The 19819-nt window shown below is 47.4% G+C and overlaps 1 protein-coding gene across 2 annotated transcripts in view; it reads right to left on the reverse strand.

Annotated features, from left to right (window-relative positions):
- Positions 1-10407: 10407 nt before the first annotated feature.
- The window catches only part of Igf1r (insulin like growth factor 1 receptor), a 274877-nt gene continuing 265465 nt past the window's right edge, over positions 10408-19819 (reverse strand). For both annotated transcript variants that reach the window (XM_041660522.1, XM_041660514.1), the window contains exon 21: positions 10408-17828. In XM_041660522.1, coding sequence (XP_041516456.1) covers positions 17435-17828 — 394 coding nt within the window. In that variant the 3' untranslated portion in view covers positions 10408-17434. The remainder of the gene's footprint in view (positions 17829-19819) is intronic.

Consider the following 19819-nt stretch of genomic DNA (forward strand, 5'->3'; position numbering starts at 1 on the left):
CTCTCATCAGCCCGCAGTTTGCCTGCAAGGAGCAGTCAAGGGTGACTGGGAAGCGCCACTGGATTCCAGAGTGTGGCCTGCCTTTATTAGCTGTGTTTTGAGCCGCTGGGGCAGGCATTTCATTTAATTGGATCCGCTGAGTGTGTAAATCTTGTCTTGACACCTGACCTGTAGACAGATGGTAGAAATGCAAGAACTTCAACAAACACCCTCAAGATCAAGATATTGGCAGGCACCAACAGTAAAATGAGAAACCAGGTGAATGCACACGCTTAAGGGCCCCCGGATTCCACCAGATTTCCCTGGCTGGTTCCCTCACTCTACTCCAAGGCAGTCTTGATGGTGAGGCTTAGCCCAGCAAAACAGGACCTTCTAACCTTGCTCTCAGAGTTATTTTTTCCTAATTTAAAACAAATAAGAGATGTAGTTTTCGCAAAGCTGAGTAGGATTCTAAAGAATGTTATGTGTGTGTTGATGGGATTTTTTATTATCTTAGGAGGAAGCTGGCTTCTCAATATTTTTTACTTAATCCCAACATTTTCTATGCTGTTCTTAAGGCTGCCGATTCTCAAAGCAGCTGAAAGACAGTGTCCTCTTGGTCAAGGCCAGATGGTGCTCCTGAGCCATTGGGACATACTGTTGAAAAGCTTTCTGTCCCCTGAGGATTTTTTCACTGTGAACCAATCCTGTTGGTGGATCAGAACCCAGACACTCAGCCGTTGCCAGGCACAGCTGGGTCCCCCTCCAGTACTGGACCTACTCTAGAGGTCCTCGGGTCCAGGGACTTGATGTAGAATCCTGACCTCTCACAGTCTCAGATGAGAAGGATGTGAAGGATTTGGGAGGAACTCAAAACCCTCAGTCATACTCCAAAGAAAAGAGTGCTGACCCTACCTGCAGCCCAACCGAGATGCGTGTCCCCTTTGTGGCATGCCAGGCTGACAGGCTGGCCTCCCCTGATAGGAGGTCACACAGTTTTCATTTTAGGAATATTATAGATCAAGAGGAAATTATAAAGAAATATACAGAGAACTCCTTACATCTTTCCCTCGGGTCACCTGATCCTGAAGGTGAAGACAGGGAGAAGGTAGGGAAGGAGAAGAGAGCGAGAGTTTGAGGAATGAGAACGTCTGTATGCCCTCACAAACAGTCCTATACAATTCCAACCAGTGTGTAGCTTCTTGGAGTTACCTCCACAGTCAAGCTGTATAATTTGGCCATCGTCACAAGCCCCCTCAGGCTCCTTCATAGCCCCTTCTACCTCCTTCTCCCAGTCTAACACTGGGTATGTGTTCCAGATTCATTTCACTGTGATAAAATATCCAAAAAAAAAGTTCAAAACAACAACAAACGAAGTCAGTCTCAGAGGACAATATATATTTTTTTAAATATTTATTTGCTATGTATACACTATTCTGTCTGTGTTTATGTCTGCTGGCCAGAAGAGGGCATCAGACCTCATTACAAATGGTTATGAGCCACCATGTGGTTGCCGGGAATTGAACTCAGGACCTTTGGAAGAGCAGGCAATGCTCTTAACCACTGAGCCATCTCTCCAGTCCCCCAGAGGACAATATATTATAAAGATATTTATAATATACTATACTATAAATCCATGTGTACTAGATGTTCAGAACAGGCAGATCTAGAGAGAGAGAAAATGAATTTGTGGTTCCCTGGGCTGTGTGTGTCCTTTATCACCAGTCACCAGTTTGTGGCCATCTGGATTGTTTCTACCTTGTTCTTCTCGTGGCAGACTAGTGATCCACAAGACGGATGATCTCATACCTTTCTAAGTCGCTGTGATTGTCAGCTCCAGTTGTCCACTTGATAGCACCTACTCACCTGAAGAGAGTCTCCGTGAGGAACTGGGTTGGCCTGTGGGCATGTCAACATTCCGTAGGCAGGGTTGGCCTTTGGGGATGTCTCTGCCCACAATAAAGACCATTAATTAATGATCGATATGAGAAGGCCCAGCCTGCTGAAGGTGATACCATTCGATGGACTGGGGGGTCCTCAGCTGTAGGAGAGCGGGGAGATGAAGCTCAGCACAAGCGGGCGGGCATGCGTGCCTTTCTCTCAGCTCTTTCTCTGTGCATGCTAGGCGACTAGCTGTTGGAAGTTCCTGCCTTGACGTCCCCACAGTGACGGACTATAACCTGGGATTATAAACAGAAACTAATCCTTTCCTTTTCTAAGTTGCTTTTTGTTGATTTTTTTTTTTTTTAATCACAGCAATGGTGAAAGCAGAACGGTTAAGAACCTATCAACAGGTTACAGCTTTAGGGATTTACAAAGAGCACTACTGTGAATAGTTGCTTCTATTTCTAGAATTAATGTCCAAGTGTGTACATGTTGGTCAGCCCACTTTCCATTCCTTTTTTTTTTTTCCGAGACAGGGTTTCGCTGTAGTTTTAGAGTCTGTCCTGGTACTAGCTCTTGTAGACCAGGCTGGCCTCAAATTCACAGAGATCCGCCTGCTTCTGCCTCCTGAGTGCTGGGATTAAAGGCGTGCACCACTGCCCAGCCACTTCCAGTTATTTTTTTTTAAATCTGCCATCACATTCCAAAGTGCACGTTATATTCCCATCAGCGATATGTGGAACCCCATTTCCCATTCTTACCAGCATCTATAGATAGGTTGTCACAATTCAGAGTGGTTTTATTTTATTTTACCTTGATGCCGGTTCTTGCTGTGGAGCTCAGGCTAGCCTGGAACTCTCAATCCTCCTGCCTCAATCTCCCAGGTGTGGGGCATTTACCACCATGCCCAGCTGCTCTGAGACTTTGAACTGTGATGTCAAACCTCTACTCCTGTGCTTCTCCCCTTCCTCTTCAGTGAAAACTCTCCTCATTCCTTTTGTTTTTAAATTAGGCTTTTTTTCTTATATACTCCATACTCTTCATTGAATGAGATACATGCTTTTTAGCTATTCCCTGCAACTGCCTTTTTATCCTCTTGATACCATTTTTAAGAGCAGATATTGTCAATTTATTTTGTTTTGTTCTTGGTTGTTTGAAGATGGGATCCCCTGTAGCTCAGGTTGACCTCCAACTTGATATACTTGCTGTGTAGCAGAGGATGACCTTTAACTTATGATCCTCCTGCCTCCACCTCCCGAGTCTGCTGATTTCAGATGTGTACTGTCATGGGTGGTTTTATGGTGGGGCTTAAACCCTAGGCATTCTGCATGCTGGGGTGTAACCATTTGAATGTAATTAGCCCCCATTAGCTCAGGGAATGGCACTATTGAGAAGTGTGGCTATGTTGGAGTAGGTATGGCCTTCTTGGAGGAGGTGGGTCACTGTGGAGGTGGGCTTTGAGGCCTCATATATGCTCAAACCATGCCCAGTGTCCCAGACTACTTCCTGTAGCCTGCAGGTCAAGTAAGACCTCTCAGCTCCTTCTCCAGCACCATGTCTGCCTTCATGGTGCCATGCTTCCCACCATGATGATAATGGACTGAACCTCTCAACTGTAAGCCACCCAGTTGAATGTTTTCCTCTTTTCCTTAATAAAAGTCTCCGTGGTCATGGTGTCTCCTCACAGCAATAGAAACCCTAACAAAGACACTGGGCAAGGACTTCTTCTTCTTCTTCTTCTTCTTCTTCTTCTTCTTCTGCTTCTGCTTCTGCTTCTGCTTCTGCTTCTGCTTCTTCTTCTTCTTCTTCTTCTTCTTCTTCTCCTTCTCCTTCTCCTTCTCCTCCTCCTCCTCCTCCTCCTCCTCCTCCTCCTCCTCCTCCTCCTCCTTCTCCTCCTCCTCTTCTTCTTCTTTTCTTTAAAGTAAGAAATGGAGATGGTGGAAAGGAGAGAGAAGAGAAGGAGATGGGGTCTTTTTAACGCAGACTAATACTCCATCGTGCCGGTTTTCCTCGGCTAATCCACTCATGGACACTTTGTTCCTCTCGGCCACCGTGCAAGCTTTCAGTTTCAGGGTACAGACTTAGAAGTGGGGTGCTGGGTCACATGGTTGATTAAGGACCGCCGAGTTCTCGACATCCTCAGAAATACTATTTTCCATAGCAGCCACCTCTGTGGATGTGAAGGTCTCTGGGTAGGCTGTGAAAATATGAGCTTAACCTTGAGCAGTGTGTGTTGAATGGGCCAAGCATCACATCCCCCTTGCTTGGTACCAGCGTAGGTTCTCAGACAGGCCCGGGATCCTTGGGATGAGGGATTTACCTCCTTGGGAGGAAGGGACATGATGGTGGTATAAAAGTCTGCCTTAGACTCACTCTCAGCTATCATAAACCATTTCAACCTGGTAAAGGGTTTCAGGCTCACACTATTCCGCCTTAATTAAGCTAATGCCCACATTATGATCAAGACTTCTCACAAAAAAAATGATCTGTAAGAACATCACACAGAGGAGACAAGATGAATATGTGAGCCACAAGGAAATGAGGGGGTGACCATTCCTGTGGCCCTCGCAGAGCCCCTTAGTCACCATAGCAACAAATACAAGCCGACTGCTGGTTCAAACAAAGAATTAAGAAAGTTGGAAGCCCTTAAAGATGACATCTGCCCGATGACGCTCACTTTAAAACGTGTGCCCTGAGCAAGAGACATGAACCCTAACTACTAGACCATCAGGTCAGAGATAGTGAAGTGTCCATGGTGCCCTGAGTCATCCAGACACGGGCTAATGATCTGGCATGCCATGGCAAACAGTTTGATTAATGGGGCACATGACCAAAAATATTTGGAGATTGACATTCATTCCTGTATCTTCCAGGCAAGGCTGGTCCAGCAGTTTGGAAGAATCACATAAAGGTTACTGGGAGAGGACTGGGGCAAGCATCATGTGTGGAGGACGAAACTTGACATCTGCTCGGGCAGAGTCACTTTTAACCAGGATCCCCGGATTTCTCAAGACAGGAATAAGGGCTGCAGACGGCCCTCGGGGATTCCCTGGGCTTCTGTCTGTGTGTCTTTCGGCACTGCTTCCTGCAACTCCTTCCACTTAATTGTGTCTCTGTGGACTTTAGTTGCCTCCTGTGTAGAATGAGGCTTGTATCTACTCTTCACGAGGCTGTGGGGAGATGCCTAGCAGAGTGCCAAGGGTCCTCCAGGGGCAGCCGAGGATGATGACCGGACTATTTGTTAACTCAGAAAAACGATACATTATACGGCTGTAAGTATCTTACCAAGTATAGCAGGGAATGAGCTATACGTGGTCCAGGGTTGGCCATGCCAGCATGCTTCCATCTCCATCCATGGCTTCAAGGAACAATTTGTGAGCCTAACTTGTTTTACTGATCCCGTCTCAGAGGAGGTCTGCTTCAGAAGTCTTTGTAAAGTCATTTTAAGGGCTGCATCCACCAATGGCTAGCCTGTATTTCCCCTCCTCCTGCTGCCAGTTCCCCTTTAATTTTTTCAGTGCTGGGAATGGATCCCAAGACTTTGCACATGCTGGGCTGGGCAAGCTGCTCCAACATTCAGCCCCTGCCTTGTTCTTGTCTCTTTAATGCTTCTTCCCCATCTGCCTGGCAAGTTCTCTGAGGTCTGGCTTTCACTGCACCCTTCACAAGCCTTCAGCTTGGATGATACTGGAAGCTGGACTAGGGTCTCCGTGATACCTGATGGCCTTTAGGTCTCTTTCCCCTCAGGCAAGGAGACCCATGATCACTCTCCCACTGTTACTCCCATTTGTAAAGTCAAGCACCTAGGACGATCACTGGACTATTAGATTGTGTACAGTAACCACATGACAAGTGGGGACATGGAAAGGGAGAGAGAAAAGGGGGAAGGGAAGGAGAGGTAAGAATCGTGTGAAGAAAGGAACGAAGGATGAAAAGAAGGGAAAGAGGGAAGGGGAGAGAGAAAGAAAGCATGGAGGAGGATTTTTTTGCATCTTCAAACCATGTAGTTCCTGCTCTAGAACGTTCTTTTGCTGGGCAAACTCTAGGATCCAAAGAGTATCTGCTTCTGAGTGGCTCTCCAACTGTGCGTCCTTGCCTAACTTTCATGGTAACTCCGTGAGGAGCTCTTGTGACTGTGTAGCACAGGCAGGGAAGCCGAGGGTCGGGAGGACCCAACCATTGTCTAGATGTACTTCATCCTCAGAGAAGATCAGCACAGTCAGACGGGTCACCCATCTGCCTCCTAGGGCTACCTCCTCAGAGCCCAGAGAAGGACCTGGGATCTGTGGGAGCCCATCTTACCCAGAAGGCTGCCCGAAAATCCCCGGAAAGGAGTTCAGGAACTGCATAGACAGAACTTAAAACACAAGTCCAGGGCTTGTGTTCCTGGTTGAAATTTGACCAATAGCAAGTATGTACTTTTAAGATTTCAAGCTTCTGGTTCTTTCTTCCAGCCCACCTATTCCTACTCTTTCTTCCTAGAAGGGGGATGCCCACATCCTTCACTGCCTCTCCTCCCCTCTCCTCTCCTCCTGCCTCTCCTTTCCCTCCTCCTCCTTTTACCCCTCTTTTCCTCCTCCCCTTCATTCCTTCCTTCTTTCCTCTTTCTCCTTCCTTTCTTGTCCTCTCTAAAAACATCCATCTATGGGGCTGGAGAGATGGTTCAGAGGTTAAGAGCATTGCCTGCTCTTCCAAAGGTGCTGAGTTCAATTCCTAGCAACCACATGGTGGGCTCACAACCATCTGTAATGAGGTCTGGTGCCCTCTTCTGGCCTGTAGACATACACACAGACAGAATATTGTATACATAATAAATAAATAAATATTTAAAAAATCCATCTAAAAAAATCTCACAGCTTTTGCTGCTGCTGAGATCTTTTCTCCACAATAACCTCTCTGCCAATTCCAGGTATACAAAGGCAAGGGACCAGCTCCCCTCAGATACTTCAAATTGACCCTGAGACGTCCCCACCCCACTTCTACCCTTCCTCCATTTGCTTAAGAGGTAGCTCTAAGTTCTTGGCTTCCCCACCACAATTCTCCCATGGTTCCCTATTGTCCTAGAGAAGGAGTCCACACCTGACTCAGCATTCCATCAGACATCTGCAGTCTTCTCAAGTTTCAATTCCTATCCTTCACGGGGTGAACTGTCCCTGATGTACTATTGGTAGAGATGGCAAGGGCCTCCTCGGGTTACACTGGACAGTTGGAGCTTGGATTAGCACCAGGGGTGCTAGACGATTTGTCTTGTGACAAGACACCTGTCAGCTGCTGAGTGCAGCCCGTCATTCCAATTTCCCAGTGGCCCTTGTGCTCCCTTTTGCTCTCCTAGCTACTTCTGCCGGCGTGTGTGTTCGCAGCCTCTCCCTCTGGATCCTCTTAGTCCACAGATCTCAGCGCTGCAAACATGGTTTGTTCAGATGTGTCTCCCTAGGGTGCCCCATTTCTGCAAGTGCTGAGTGAGTTGGGACTCTTCTCCTGGTCCCAGTCACTGTGAGTTCCTCCATGCTAGGAGGGCAGGATTGAGACCCAGGGTTCCCTTGTGTACACACAACTGAGGCAAGGCCTCCAGCTGTGTTTTTCAGGAGCTCTCTAAGCTGGGCTTAGGGGTGGACACTTAACATAGAACTGAGAACTCTGCAGCTGCCTGTGGATTTCAGGGAGGTGAGAAGGAGGCTCACCCCGATTGCCTGGAGAGGCAGTGGGCCTGGGAGGCTGCTCATGCGCCAGGGCCTAGGAACTTTCTGGACCTTGTTCTAGGTTTGACTTGAAGGCTGGAGTGCACCTTTCCCGGGGCCCCATCAGCAGTGTGAGGTGCAAGCTTCTGTCATATCTGGGTTTGTATAAAAATCCATGCAGGAACATGCGGTAGGTAGATCTTAAAAGATGACTGGGCAGAAATGGGATTTTTGTTTTGTTTTGTTTTGAGATAGCGTTTCCCTGTGTAGCCCTGGCTGTCCTGGAACTCATTTTATAGACAAGGCTGTCATCGAACTCAAAGAGATCTGGCTGCCTCTGCCTCCCTGGTGCAAGACATAGGAATCTCATTTCAAGCCAGGACTCAAAGACAGTTCACACCTAAGAGACAGGACCTGAATTAGGTCCCATTTATTGATGTGGGGCTGGCTGTTCTGAGGGACATAAACCAATGAGCTTTTGGGCCTGGGTAAGATGGTAGTCCACACAGGGTTGGCTCACCCTGAAAGCATCGTGTCAGAGCCCTGGTGTGGTGGGACACACCTCGAATCTCAGCACTCGGGAGGCAGAGGTAGGTGGGTTTCTGTGAGTTTAAGTCCAGTCTGGTCTACATTGTGGTTCAAAACCCCATTTCTAGCAAACAAAAGCACTCTGCCCACATAGTAATTGAATATAAACATTGTATAAAAAGAGGGTACAAATATCCATTCCCCCAAAGGTAATAGAATGAAGGAGGTCAAACTTAGCATCCCGTGGTGAGACTCTAATCATAAAAAAATAAATTAATAAATTAAAAACATTCTGCAGGACTATTTAACATATGACAGATCCAAGTCACAGCAAGGCAGATAAAGCCGGTTGGGATGGTACAGGTCACCTGCTCAGAGCCTAGATGCCTGGCCCTTCTCTGTTTGTGGGCGAAGAGTTTCTGCCTAAAGCCTTACGTCCCCTTGTGCTGGGAATGGACTCCAGCGTTGCTTCAGATCACTTGGCACGGCCAGACACATTAAAAAACATTGTGCGTTTGTTTGTTTTGTCTTCTCAAAGATACCCAGTTGGGAGGCTCAGAGCTCCCCATTGATGACTTTCCCGTTCCCCTTCCGAACCCCTGAAGTTTCTTAAGACCCCAGGAAACCATTTGCCTTGTGGCTTTTGTAAATGGCCTGGCATCCCCTGGCAATACATGTGTTCTGTTCAGTTATGACTTTTATATGTGTGATGGTTTGATATGTGGTGGGTTTGTACGTTTCATTAGGCATAGTGCAAGAGGCTGCATTGATCACTTAACAGCTGGGAGATTTGGAGCATGGCTGTGTTTTTCTATCAACCAGACTAAAAAAAAGTCCCGCCTTTGCAGGTTGTGAATACCTAGGAAAGGGGTGGATGATAACTTATCACAGCAACACACTAGTACACACACACACACACACACACACACAGACAGAGAGAAACACCACATATGGGCTCTCAACTTGTGACTTTAGGATACAGTTTTAAGGTAATTTCCCAAGGGTTCCTGTGTTGAAAGCTTATCCTCCCACCCCCACCCCCACCCCAGCATGCAAAGGTTTAGGAAAGGCAGGACCTTTATGAGGTGGGGCTGGTGGGAAGCCCTTAGGCTAGTTGCCCTGGGAAGTTAAAGTATTCTTGAGGGAACCTTGTGTTGGAAGAGCCTGCTGGCCTCTGAATTGCTCCCTGGCTTGTTTTGAGAGTGATGACCTCCTTTTGCTATGATGTCTTCACCAGAGTGGAGCTTCTTTAGAAATATGCCCACCTCGGGTATTTTGTTCTATTGTTAACAGAGGTATCTGAACCTGTGGGAATAGTCACCTACTCAACAGGTGACTCAGAAGGGAGAGGATCTGACTTTTAAAGGTCCTACTTTCAAATCCTTAGCAGCAGCTGCCTCTGGCTAGGCAGGCGTACTTGAAGGCACACAACGGTAAGCTGCAGGCATAGCATCGGTGTGTGCAACACCCAGGGAAATCGACCTCCATAGTGACCAAAGGAAACTCCCTGAGCATTTGGTAAGCAGGAACTCCGGGACAACGCCAGACTGTACCAGGATGTGCTCTTGCAGAGTGACATCTTGATTATACATCCAAACGCTCCTGGGACTCACTAGGTCGGAGTCGCCTCGACCTTTGCTCTACGGCCTGCACCTCACCGCTCAGTTCTCCAACTGGTGCCCTGCTTCTGTCACTGTGAATAGCTTCCCATAATGGGCATTTGGTGAGAGGGGCTCACCTTCCCCAAAGTGTGTTTAAGCTTTTGGTCTGAGTCTAGAATGTATAGCCTGCTTCATTTTCCAACCATAAGCACCCTCCAACTTCCCAGGAACAAAGAAGGTGAAGTCAGTATTTCAGGATCTCTGTGGGGAAGCCGGATTACGATTCATGGGCGAGAAATGGACTAACGCGTCACGTCACCTTGCAGCCTGGCACACCGTTTCTGGTTCTCTTCAGCACCAACGCATGCCAACTACGAAGTATTACTAAAGACATGGAAATGTGTGTACTTAAGTCTTTGGCAACCCCTACCCCAGAAACACTCACAGCAAACAATGGCCTCTGTCAATGGCAGGTCTAGGAGAAGCGCCTAGAAACCAGGACTGAAAACTGCACTTTATGTATTCTAATGTTCTTCTAGCTGATTTAATGGCGAGCCAGTAGCTGCTCCAAGCTCAACAGCAATTTACATTCAGAGAAGCTCAGCTGTCAGAGACTCGCAATGCTTTCACGCCGACCGTTTCCTCATGAACACACGCCGCGAGAAGTTCAGCTTCCCGATGAAGCGGTGGATTTCTCCCGAGCAGAGGGGAGACAAACTTGGAGACAAAGGTGCATACAGAATTCTTTTATTTAACTTAACCCATGTGGTACTTTAACTACTAGAAAAAAGCAGAGTAATAAGAAACTCAAGTGGCCTTAGCTTCAGCCATTCAAAATAGACAAAGTTTCTTTTTTTTTTCATAATGTAAAGAATCCCGAGTATGTCGCAGTAACAGGAATAAATTCTTACAACAGAATATACAAAAACATTGAATTTTTTTCATCTACTGATTTTTTTTAAATATAAACAGAGGGCTTTTTTAGGAATAATTTATACACAGAAAGTTATTTTATGTAACAAATTGGCCATATTGTTATCTTTTTAAAACTTTTTTTTTCTTTTTTAAGAAAAGTTTTTAACAAGAAAACTCAGAAATACATTATTGGCAATGCATCGGTTCCATCACGCCTTTTGATTTTTTTTTTTTTTTTAAACCCAGAGGTAGACAAACCCTGGCACACCTCTCACCCAACCTCACTGGCTTAGGAGGCAGACAGGTGATGTCACCAGGCAGGTATCTGTCCTACCTGCGTACATGTCTGCACAATGCCCGACATCCGAGAGAAACTGAAAAACCAAATCCAACCCAAGCCACAAATGGTTCCCAGACCCTTTTCCTGTAGAGTTAGACAATTCCAGCTGTTTCCAGCAGTGGTATCTTCTGGAACTGCAGAGACACGGCCAATAATGCAGTGGGTGTCAAAAAAAAAAAAAGTGGATTTTAACTCTTAAAAAATGGTGGGGGGGGGTATGTTGTGGTTTCTGTGGTTTGCTCTGTATTGGAAAATGTACCTTCAGCATCCAGCCTTAAGTACAAGCAGGCACAGCCATCACAGGGCTCTGAAGCACACGAGCCAACTGGCTGCGCCTTCTGTGTCCGGAAGCCCCCCCATTTCCATGGCATTGCAGAGCTAGAACAAACACCAGCCACGTGAGTCAGATGCCACCGTGAACACCATGCCACACTGCTGGGTGACCACATCCTGCTACTTCATGGCCAGCAAGGCTTTTGGTACTTTTTGAACTGTTCAGGTTGCTACACTCCACCGCGACACGATCACTAAAAGATGACCAAGATACTGAAGAATACAGAAGTACTTTTAAAACCACTGTCATTCCTTTTTTTTTCTCTTTTTTTAAAACTAGAGCACATAGCATGTGGGAAAGAGGGTGAACCACCATTTGGATTCAGGGTGGGGGTGGGGGAATTAAAAAAAATTTTTTTTTGGTATTTTTTTGGCATATTGTAAAGCTAGCTAGTGAACAAGTGTCAAAAAAAAAGACCATAAACACATATTTGCACACACAGAGGGAAAAAAAAGTGTTTTTAAATTATTTCCGGCAATTATAAACTACAAACATTTTATAAAATTATTCTATGTTCTTACAAAAATGCAATGAAACATTAATTAGTTCTTGTAAACCAGATCTTCGTCAACTGACTACCCGTAATCTACTGGACTTAGAAGCCCGATTGGAAACGAAAATGAGTGACTAATTTAAAAAACGATGTTTACTGGAAAGATGCGGACACACGTGGACACACAAATCAGTGATTATGAGTCCTCACAGAAACAAAACAAAATAAAACCCTAGCATGCCCCAGACGGACAACCCAATGGGTGAGCGTGATGGAGTCTGAGTTCTGCGAGAAGTTTCCAGAGCAGGATGCTAAGTTTATTCTCTGAAACCAAATGCCCACGATGACTCCACAGCCTCGATGCGGTTTCACGCCTTCAGAAACCATCACGTCCAAATACGATTCATGCTTCTTCTAAGCCCTTTACGCTGTCAGCAAGTCTCTTCACGTCATGGTCCCAGTTCCTACCGCTTCCTACTGCCCGGTCATCCCGTCATTCCATCAAGGAATGTTTGTTTCTCTAAATAACCAACCGGTTTTCAAAGCCGGAGGCCTTAAGCGAAGACCCCCTGCCCTGTTCAAGGTTTGTATCTTCAGCACCTCTGGCAAGAGAGGTTCACTTTAAACAAACATCCTGTCTTGAAGTTCTCAATTTGTAACACCACCTAGTTCAGAGTGATCAAGTTTGACCATCATCACTGGTTCGTAAGGAGTGGATCTCTCTGGTCCAGGTTTCCCAATGCTGCTGCTTAGCCCAGGAAATGAAGACATCAGACAAACACAAAAGCAAAAACAAAAAAACCAAAAAACAAACAAACAAACAAACAAACAAAAAAAACCCCAAAACCCAAAACCATAAATTCATTACTGTTAAAATGGGCCAAACATATCAACAGGGTGGAATTGTCACCTGCAGGATGCCAATGTTTAGGAAAGGAGTTACCTTCAACACTGTGTGGCCATTCTGAGAGGACCCAACAATGACAACAGAGGACCTTGGGTAAACATCCTAGCCTCCTCACCCATCTGAGCTTAGCGTGACCTTGCCACAGCAGCCTGCTTGCTTCAGGTACAGCCACTGCCAACAGAGGTGGGCTGTTAAGAAAGAGGCTCCGGGAGCACACATTGGCTTAGAACTTGGCATCATACAGAGCTCATCCATCTGTTAGCCCATCCAAAGAACACGACTGCATACCAAACACTCAGCCATCTGCTCTTTTCACAATGATTGCTGTCTTAGGAAGCTGCTTTCCCTACCACTGAACTGTCGTAAGGAGAGGCCAGCGATGGCCTTCAACAGTCTTCTATGTTCCAGGAGGAAGCCTCCTTCCGACTAAGAGTTAAACGAAATTGACATTCCTGAAAGGAGATGGGATAGTGCGGGTCTCACACAGCTCAGGTTCGACTGTGTTTCCACAACTCAGCTCCTGCTGCCTCAAGGAAGGGCCGTGTGGGAGAAGACCTTAATGTTCACGTCACAGCAGTGACGCGCCTCAGTGGTTCACGTGACTTCAAGCAGTGGGAGCTGCTGCCAGGAAAGGAGGTTGCATGAAAAAGGCCACAACTCAGCTTGGTAAGATTACTTGGAGCATATAGAGAGAAACATCAGGAAGAGGCAGGAAAAATCAGCATGAAATTAGGCTAGAACTGTGGATACATGATGCCTTACAATAGTCAAGGTGGGTGAGTCGGTCCAGCAAAGTGACCGTACCATCATACAAACAGACTTCTCTTTTACTGAAGTGTTTCTGGGGCATGTTATGGTGGGTACTACACTGTTAAGTGTTTTCTCTCTACTTAAAAGAAAAAAAAATCTACTTAAAACACCACCAACAACTTAGACAATTAAAAACAAAACAAAACAAAAAATAACCCTTAAAACCAGCTGAATGATCTGTAGATATCCAGTCATGGAAACCGGCAGGTATGTGCAAAAGAGGAGAGGCCACTATACCATGGGATGCCCTAGTGGAGAAGAGGAAAACCCTGATCAAACAGTATCTCCCAGCATTCTGGCAGGAGGAAAAGGACTCTGAACTTACTGAACTGTTAGGCAGTTCTCCACACTGGGGAAGTATCCTCCACTGTGTTTCCCAGCTAAAGTCCCCAGGGCCTGAGAGAGCAGCTGCTGGAATTGAGGAGTGCACCATCCACCCCAATGAGCAGCAAAATGATGGGATGGACAGAGGCAATGCACAGGGAAGGCTGAGTGCCAACCACTGGCTGTCCAGCCTCGAGGAGGTTTGGTCAGGCCTTGTATAGCCCTGGGGGGTGCAGGGAGGAAGAGGAAAGTACAGCAGCCTGCAGGGGGTGCACACTTGGTCCTGCCCCCTTTATCATACTGGCCTTCTTTCAGAAGCAGGGTTAAGGGCAGGGCTCTCCAACGGCTGACAGGGCTGTACCTCTGAGAGAAACCAATGCAAGATAGCAATGGTGGCATGCTCCTGTTATGGGGTAGGCCTCGACAGAGCAGCAGAGGGGGCCAACAGGGCACCCGACATGCACACACACACTGGGACTCTGCAACAACCTATGTGTGGGTGCCTTAGCCCTCAAAAATCTGGGAATACCTCCTCTCTTGGGGGTGATAGATGTCGGTCATTCAATTGCTATAACGTTCTGAAGTCAGGCAATTGAGGATGGGCAAGGGATCCCTCCACTGGTGTGCTCTGGGCTCATGTGGGGGTGCTGGGTTAAAAGCAGGGAAACCTCTGAGGGAACCAGGTGACAAAGAAAAAAAAAATAACCAAAGCCCCAGGAAAAGTGAGCTTTTGGACAGGAGTGGGGGAGGCTGAGTGAATTAGTGTTGCTTTGACCCCAGAATCCAGCCTGACCTCTCTTTCCCCCCTGGTATGTGGCCTGTGGTGTATATGAGGTTACCAGTATCATTGGCCTATTGTCGGTACTGAGAAGTGTGAGATGTATTTTTTAAGTATATACACACATGAAAAATAAGTGTGAGGTAGATAAATGTTTGAAAAACAAAACACCCACCCCCAAAACAAAAACTGTCCCATCCAAAGTGCGCGAGTGTTCACACGCGCGCACACACACACACACATACCTCTTTTCCTCAGTATTTAAATTTATAATGGGGGCTTCTCTACAGTGATTAAAACAGGTATCACAAAATAAATTAAAATTTCTACGTGTAATACCTTCTTTATAAACTTTTTTCTCCTTTTCTCTCTCTCTTTTGTTAGGGGGAAACACTGTGGGGCAGAGGCTAGTGAGAGCCGTGAGCCTGAACTACAGATGAGCCAGAGAACCGCGCGCTTTCTTTTCTGTACTTAATCTCCAGTCGCAACGACGGTCATTTTCTCCCAGCTTCTTCTTACTCCTAACTTAAACATTCCCATCCCAGAAGCAACTCTCAGGCTGCCGCCACTCTGGTAAGAAGTGTTAATACTAAACAAGACCCCTTAGCCCAGAGGTCTGTCATTTTGGCGACGAAGGAACAGCAAAGGACTCCAAGGCTACCATGGGGTCAGCTCTGCTCCACCTGCCGCTCAGGCCTTCGGACCTGGGGATGGGCTCCAGAAGGCCACTGAGGCTGCTGCTTCTGGCCATGGGGTGTTGGTACCCTGCACCTTGCTCACACGGAGGTCACCCATTCAGACATTCTGGTTCTAAGGACAGGTAGGTAGGTCGGTCTGGTGAGGGTGATGGCAGAGGGACCGCTAGGCCATGCTCTGCTGTGTCCTGGGGACTTGGCAGCTGTTTTTGTTTTGTGTGTGTTTGTGTGTGTGTGACAGAAGGATTAAATATCCATAGAAAAATAATAATTCAAATGCCTACTGTCTGCAGTTAAAACTGCTCTTGTATTCCAAAATGAATATTTATGTGTGTGTCACAACCAAAACAAAAACAAAGAGTGACGTCAAAGGCGTGACTTTCAACAATGGGAACTATGAACACTAACCCAGGATGTGTGAGATTTTTGACCTTTCTGATTCTGACCTGAGTTTGAGGCGTGTCTTGCAGGGTTAACAGACTCCAATGTTGTGTGCAGAGAGGTGTGGGAATGAGAGTAGAGCCCAGCAGTACCTGGGTCCTGGTCTCCCTCCTCCTTGGTCCCTGACCAGCACTGCGCCCACAGAACCTATGGGTTAGAAGATAATGAACGGGGCTGCAGGGAGCAGGGAAGGGAGATGTATTTATAAAAAGGCATCCAACAGTTCATGGCAAATTATGTTCTAGAAGCATCAGTCACTGGAAGAGAGGCAGGGAAATGACACTTTAGTACAGAGCACAGGAAGGTTCCCGGAGTGAGCGAAAAGGAAGAAGAGGGGAGACCTGAAAGTTTCATAGATTAAATCCACAAAGACAAAGAACAAAAAAAAAAAAATAGCAGCTTTTTTTTTTTCCTGTACAGACGTATAGATGAATATCTGAACCGTAAAAAAGTTATAAAAGTGACATTAAAGACGATGTGTATGCAAATGTTTCATGGTCTGACATAGAACTGAGAGAACCATGAAGAAGTCCTAGTTAACAGAGACGATCTCAAAGCTTAGACTACTTGGATCCACTGCCTGCGCTGCTTCCTGCTGCTACGGTGTCTCAATCCCTCCCCTGCATATCTGCATCAACAGCTGGGCTGCATCCCTGGAACCCTTTCGCATCTGCGTCCCTTGGGGGCCAGAAGGGGAAGGAGGCTGGCATGAGGACCACCTTGACCCACAACCTGACCTTCAGGCTGACTCATGACCGTCTCCTCCAGAATTCTTGGGGTGCTGTGGGTGGCGTAGGAGAGGGGAGCCAGCTCAGCCTTCCTCTTCTTCAATGAAGGCAAATCCCATCTTGCCCAGTTCTCCCAAACAATAACCTAGTTGTCGCAAAACAACGAGACCCAGGGGGGTGTGGGCTAGAAGAGCGCGGCACAGCGGAGACATCGCGCGCCAGGGTGTCTCTCAAATGCTGCTATCAACTTGATGATGACAAGTTTCACCCCATGCCTCTGGACAAAAGGAAATCAGCGCAGGGAGCGCACGCGAGAAAAAAAAAAATTAGGATTTTGGCAAAATTTGGCAGCATGAAAATGATAACAACCATGGATGAACAATGGCCTTTTGAAAATTTCAGATGACCCTAAAAAGGTTAAAGATACAGGTAAAAAATTCCATCTCAGTGTGTGCATTTTTTTTGTTGTATTTTTTGTTTTTTTTGTAAAGACCTACGGTGTCAGGCAGGTGTGTATGGGGTGAGGAGGAGCCCCAGGGATAGCCACTAAGTCAATCTGATTTTTTTTTTTTTAAAAAAAAGGCTTCCCAGCTGGGCTTTCGGCAAACATTTTTCCATTGTGAAGCAGAAAAAGGAGAAAGTGGAAGAAGAAGAGAGGGAGAGGAAAGAGAGGGAAGGCAGAAGAGAGAGAAAAGGCAGAGAATGAGGAGACTCAATTCTCGAGTGTTCTGTTGCTATTAAGTGTTGTCATTAAGGTTTGCAGAGGCCCATGTCAGTTAAGGGTTTGGGTAGGGAAATAAAAAGCTGCTTTTGCATATTGAAAAAAGGAAGGTCCCAAATGTGTTTACTGCAGAGAAGCCTTCTCCCGTGGGCAGCAATGGCAGTTCTGAAGATCCACTGAGGTACAGGAGGCTTGTGAATAGATTGTTACAACCTGCTTTCCCCGCCCACCGAGTGGGCGCACACGTCACTGTCTGCACGTGCTTCGGTGTCTGAGGATCAGCAGGTCGAAGACTGGGGCAGAGGCAAAGCCCTCTCATTGGCGCGTCCCCCGTTCATGTGAGCGTAAGGCTGTCTCTCATCGAAACTGGCGCGGAGAACCAGTACTCCAGGGCCCGGGCCATTCTCGGCCTTGTGTCCTGAGTGTCTTTCAGGCAGAGGCAGGGAGGCGGAGGAGGCCGAGGGGTCCAGCGGTACACTCTCCATGTTCTCGGGCTCCAGCTCCAGCTCCAGCTCCAGCTCCTCTGGCTCAGGAGGCTTGTTCTCCTCGCTGTAGTAGAAGGAGACCTCTTGAAAGCTGGGCTCCATCTCGTCCTTGATGCTGCCAATGATCTCCAGGAAGGAGGGCCGCATCTTAGGGTTATACTGCCAGCACATGCGCATCAGTTCAAACCTAAGGGTGAGAAAGAAAGGGCATGAGACGCAAGAGGCCTCTTGCTGAGGGCAGAAAGGGCCAGACAGTTGTACCACCTCTGCACCCCTGGCTTCTCATCTGGATGCCTCTGGCATCCTGCCATGTATCTTCCTCAGAACCTAGGCCCAGCCACAGTGCCAAATCCAAACTCACTTCAAGTTTTGGTTCACGCAGAGTCTACCGTGACAGGGTCATATTAATGGTGGTGATGCCAAGACACACAACAACTTCCTTTCTGTCTGAAGCACCTCTTCCAGCCATGGTTTCAGAACTAGAATCAGGAAGCCCCATTTCCCACTAATGAGGACCACAGCTTCCCTGACACCCATCATCCTCTGCACCCCTACCTAAGATATTTCTAAGCTTCTTCCTGGCACTAGAGGACTCCTGGTAGTCACCTCAGGAAGGAGGTGGCAGGGGTGCCAGACAGAAGGACCACACATCCCAAGCTTGCTATCTCAAGCCAGCACCTGTTTATTGCAAGCCCCATGAAGGCAGAGCCCTGCCCGCAAGATCTAGGCTGCCCGCAAGGAGAGTCCTAATAGAAACCTCAAGTCAGACGCAACAAATCAGGGAAAGCCCAGAGCACGAGTTTCTTCTACACGCAAGGCCCAGGTAAGGATACAGGGAGCCCGTGCTGCGCCTCCATCTCTCCCACAGGTCACAACCCTCCGCAAAGCCCTGAGTCACATGGACCAGCAGCCATCCATGACAGACGAGGAGGCTGCTCCTGCAGCCACCACCCTGACCGGGAAAGGCCTGGGTGTGGAGAGCAGAGGAAGCCTGGAGCAAGTGGAGCCCTGAGTCAGGGTGTGCTGCTGACACGATCCCAATGCCCCAGTTCCACGGGAGGCGCTCGGAGATGATAAAGCCTTCCTGAGGTCTGAGTGCAAACGCTGACAGCGTGTGTAGGTGTGCAGACAGTTGTGTCACTTTCTCCCGCTGGGAATTTATGACCTGAAGACTGTTTCCCTGCAGAGACGGCTCCTACAGAGACACACTAAACCTGCCTCCTTGTTTGGCTGTATACACGAACCCTGTTTTCTTGTTCATCTGTATAAAACACGCCCAGTCCACCAAACCCAGCTTCTCGACATCCATGTGCGTGTCCTCTTTTCATTCCCTGGACGCCCCTAGTCAAGTCAGGGTTCTGGTACCCAAGATATAGAGACTGCTGCACCCAAGCTTTGACAGATGGACAGGACACGGAGAAAGTAAGTCCAGGGGTGGTCACGCTCCTGAGCAGGGGTCACCAACCAGCCTTCATCCACAGGAGCAGAAGACCAAAGTACCTTCTACCTCTGTCCCTGAAGGAAATTCTGTTGTTTTAAAACCCCTGCCTCAACAGAGGCCTTACACTAAGATCCACTAAACGGAACTTTACATACGCAGGAATCTCACAGAATCCCAAACTGGCCTCTAGCATTGCGTCGGGCTGAATGATGGAACCCTGGGTCACTTCTTTACAATAGGCCTTGCAAATAATCCCAGAGGGGAAAACCCATGCAGAAGCAGCCACAGGTAGGTCTAAAGTGGTCCATGGAGAAAAAGGCACTACTGCCTATCTGGCCAGCTACCTCAGAAGTCCTGGGGCAAGTCAGGCCAGCTGGAGGGCACTAACCTTAAGAGAGGGTGGACAAAGGTGAGCTGGAGGTCGTAGCTCCATCCAGAATTAAGCAGTCTAGAGGTCCAGGGGGAAGCCAATTACAGCCAGGCCAGATGCAGCCTGAAGCCTGTTTTTGTGAATTGAATTCTACTGGAGCACAGCTGGTTATATATCATCTGTGGCTGTTTTTGATTGTTTTTGATTTATTTATTTTTTGAGACAGGGTCTCTTTGTGTAGCTCTGGCTGTCCTGAAACTTGCTCTGTACATCAGACTGGCCTTGAACTCACAGCAATCCTTCTGCCTCTGCCTGGGATTAAAGTGCTGGGATTAAAGGTGTGCCACCACCCAGCTCTACCTGTCGC

Source organism: Microtus oregoni, unplaced genomic scaffold (genome assembly GCF_018167655.1).
Source record: "Microtus oregoni isolate MIOR12 unplaced genomic scaffold, Mior012 000000F_ref0000247, whole genome shotgun sequence".
Lineage (NCBI taxonomy): Eukaryota > Metazoa > Chordata > Mammalia > Rodentia > Cricetidae > Microtus > Microtus oregoni.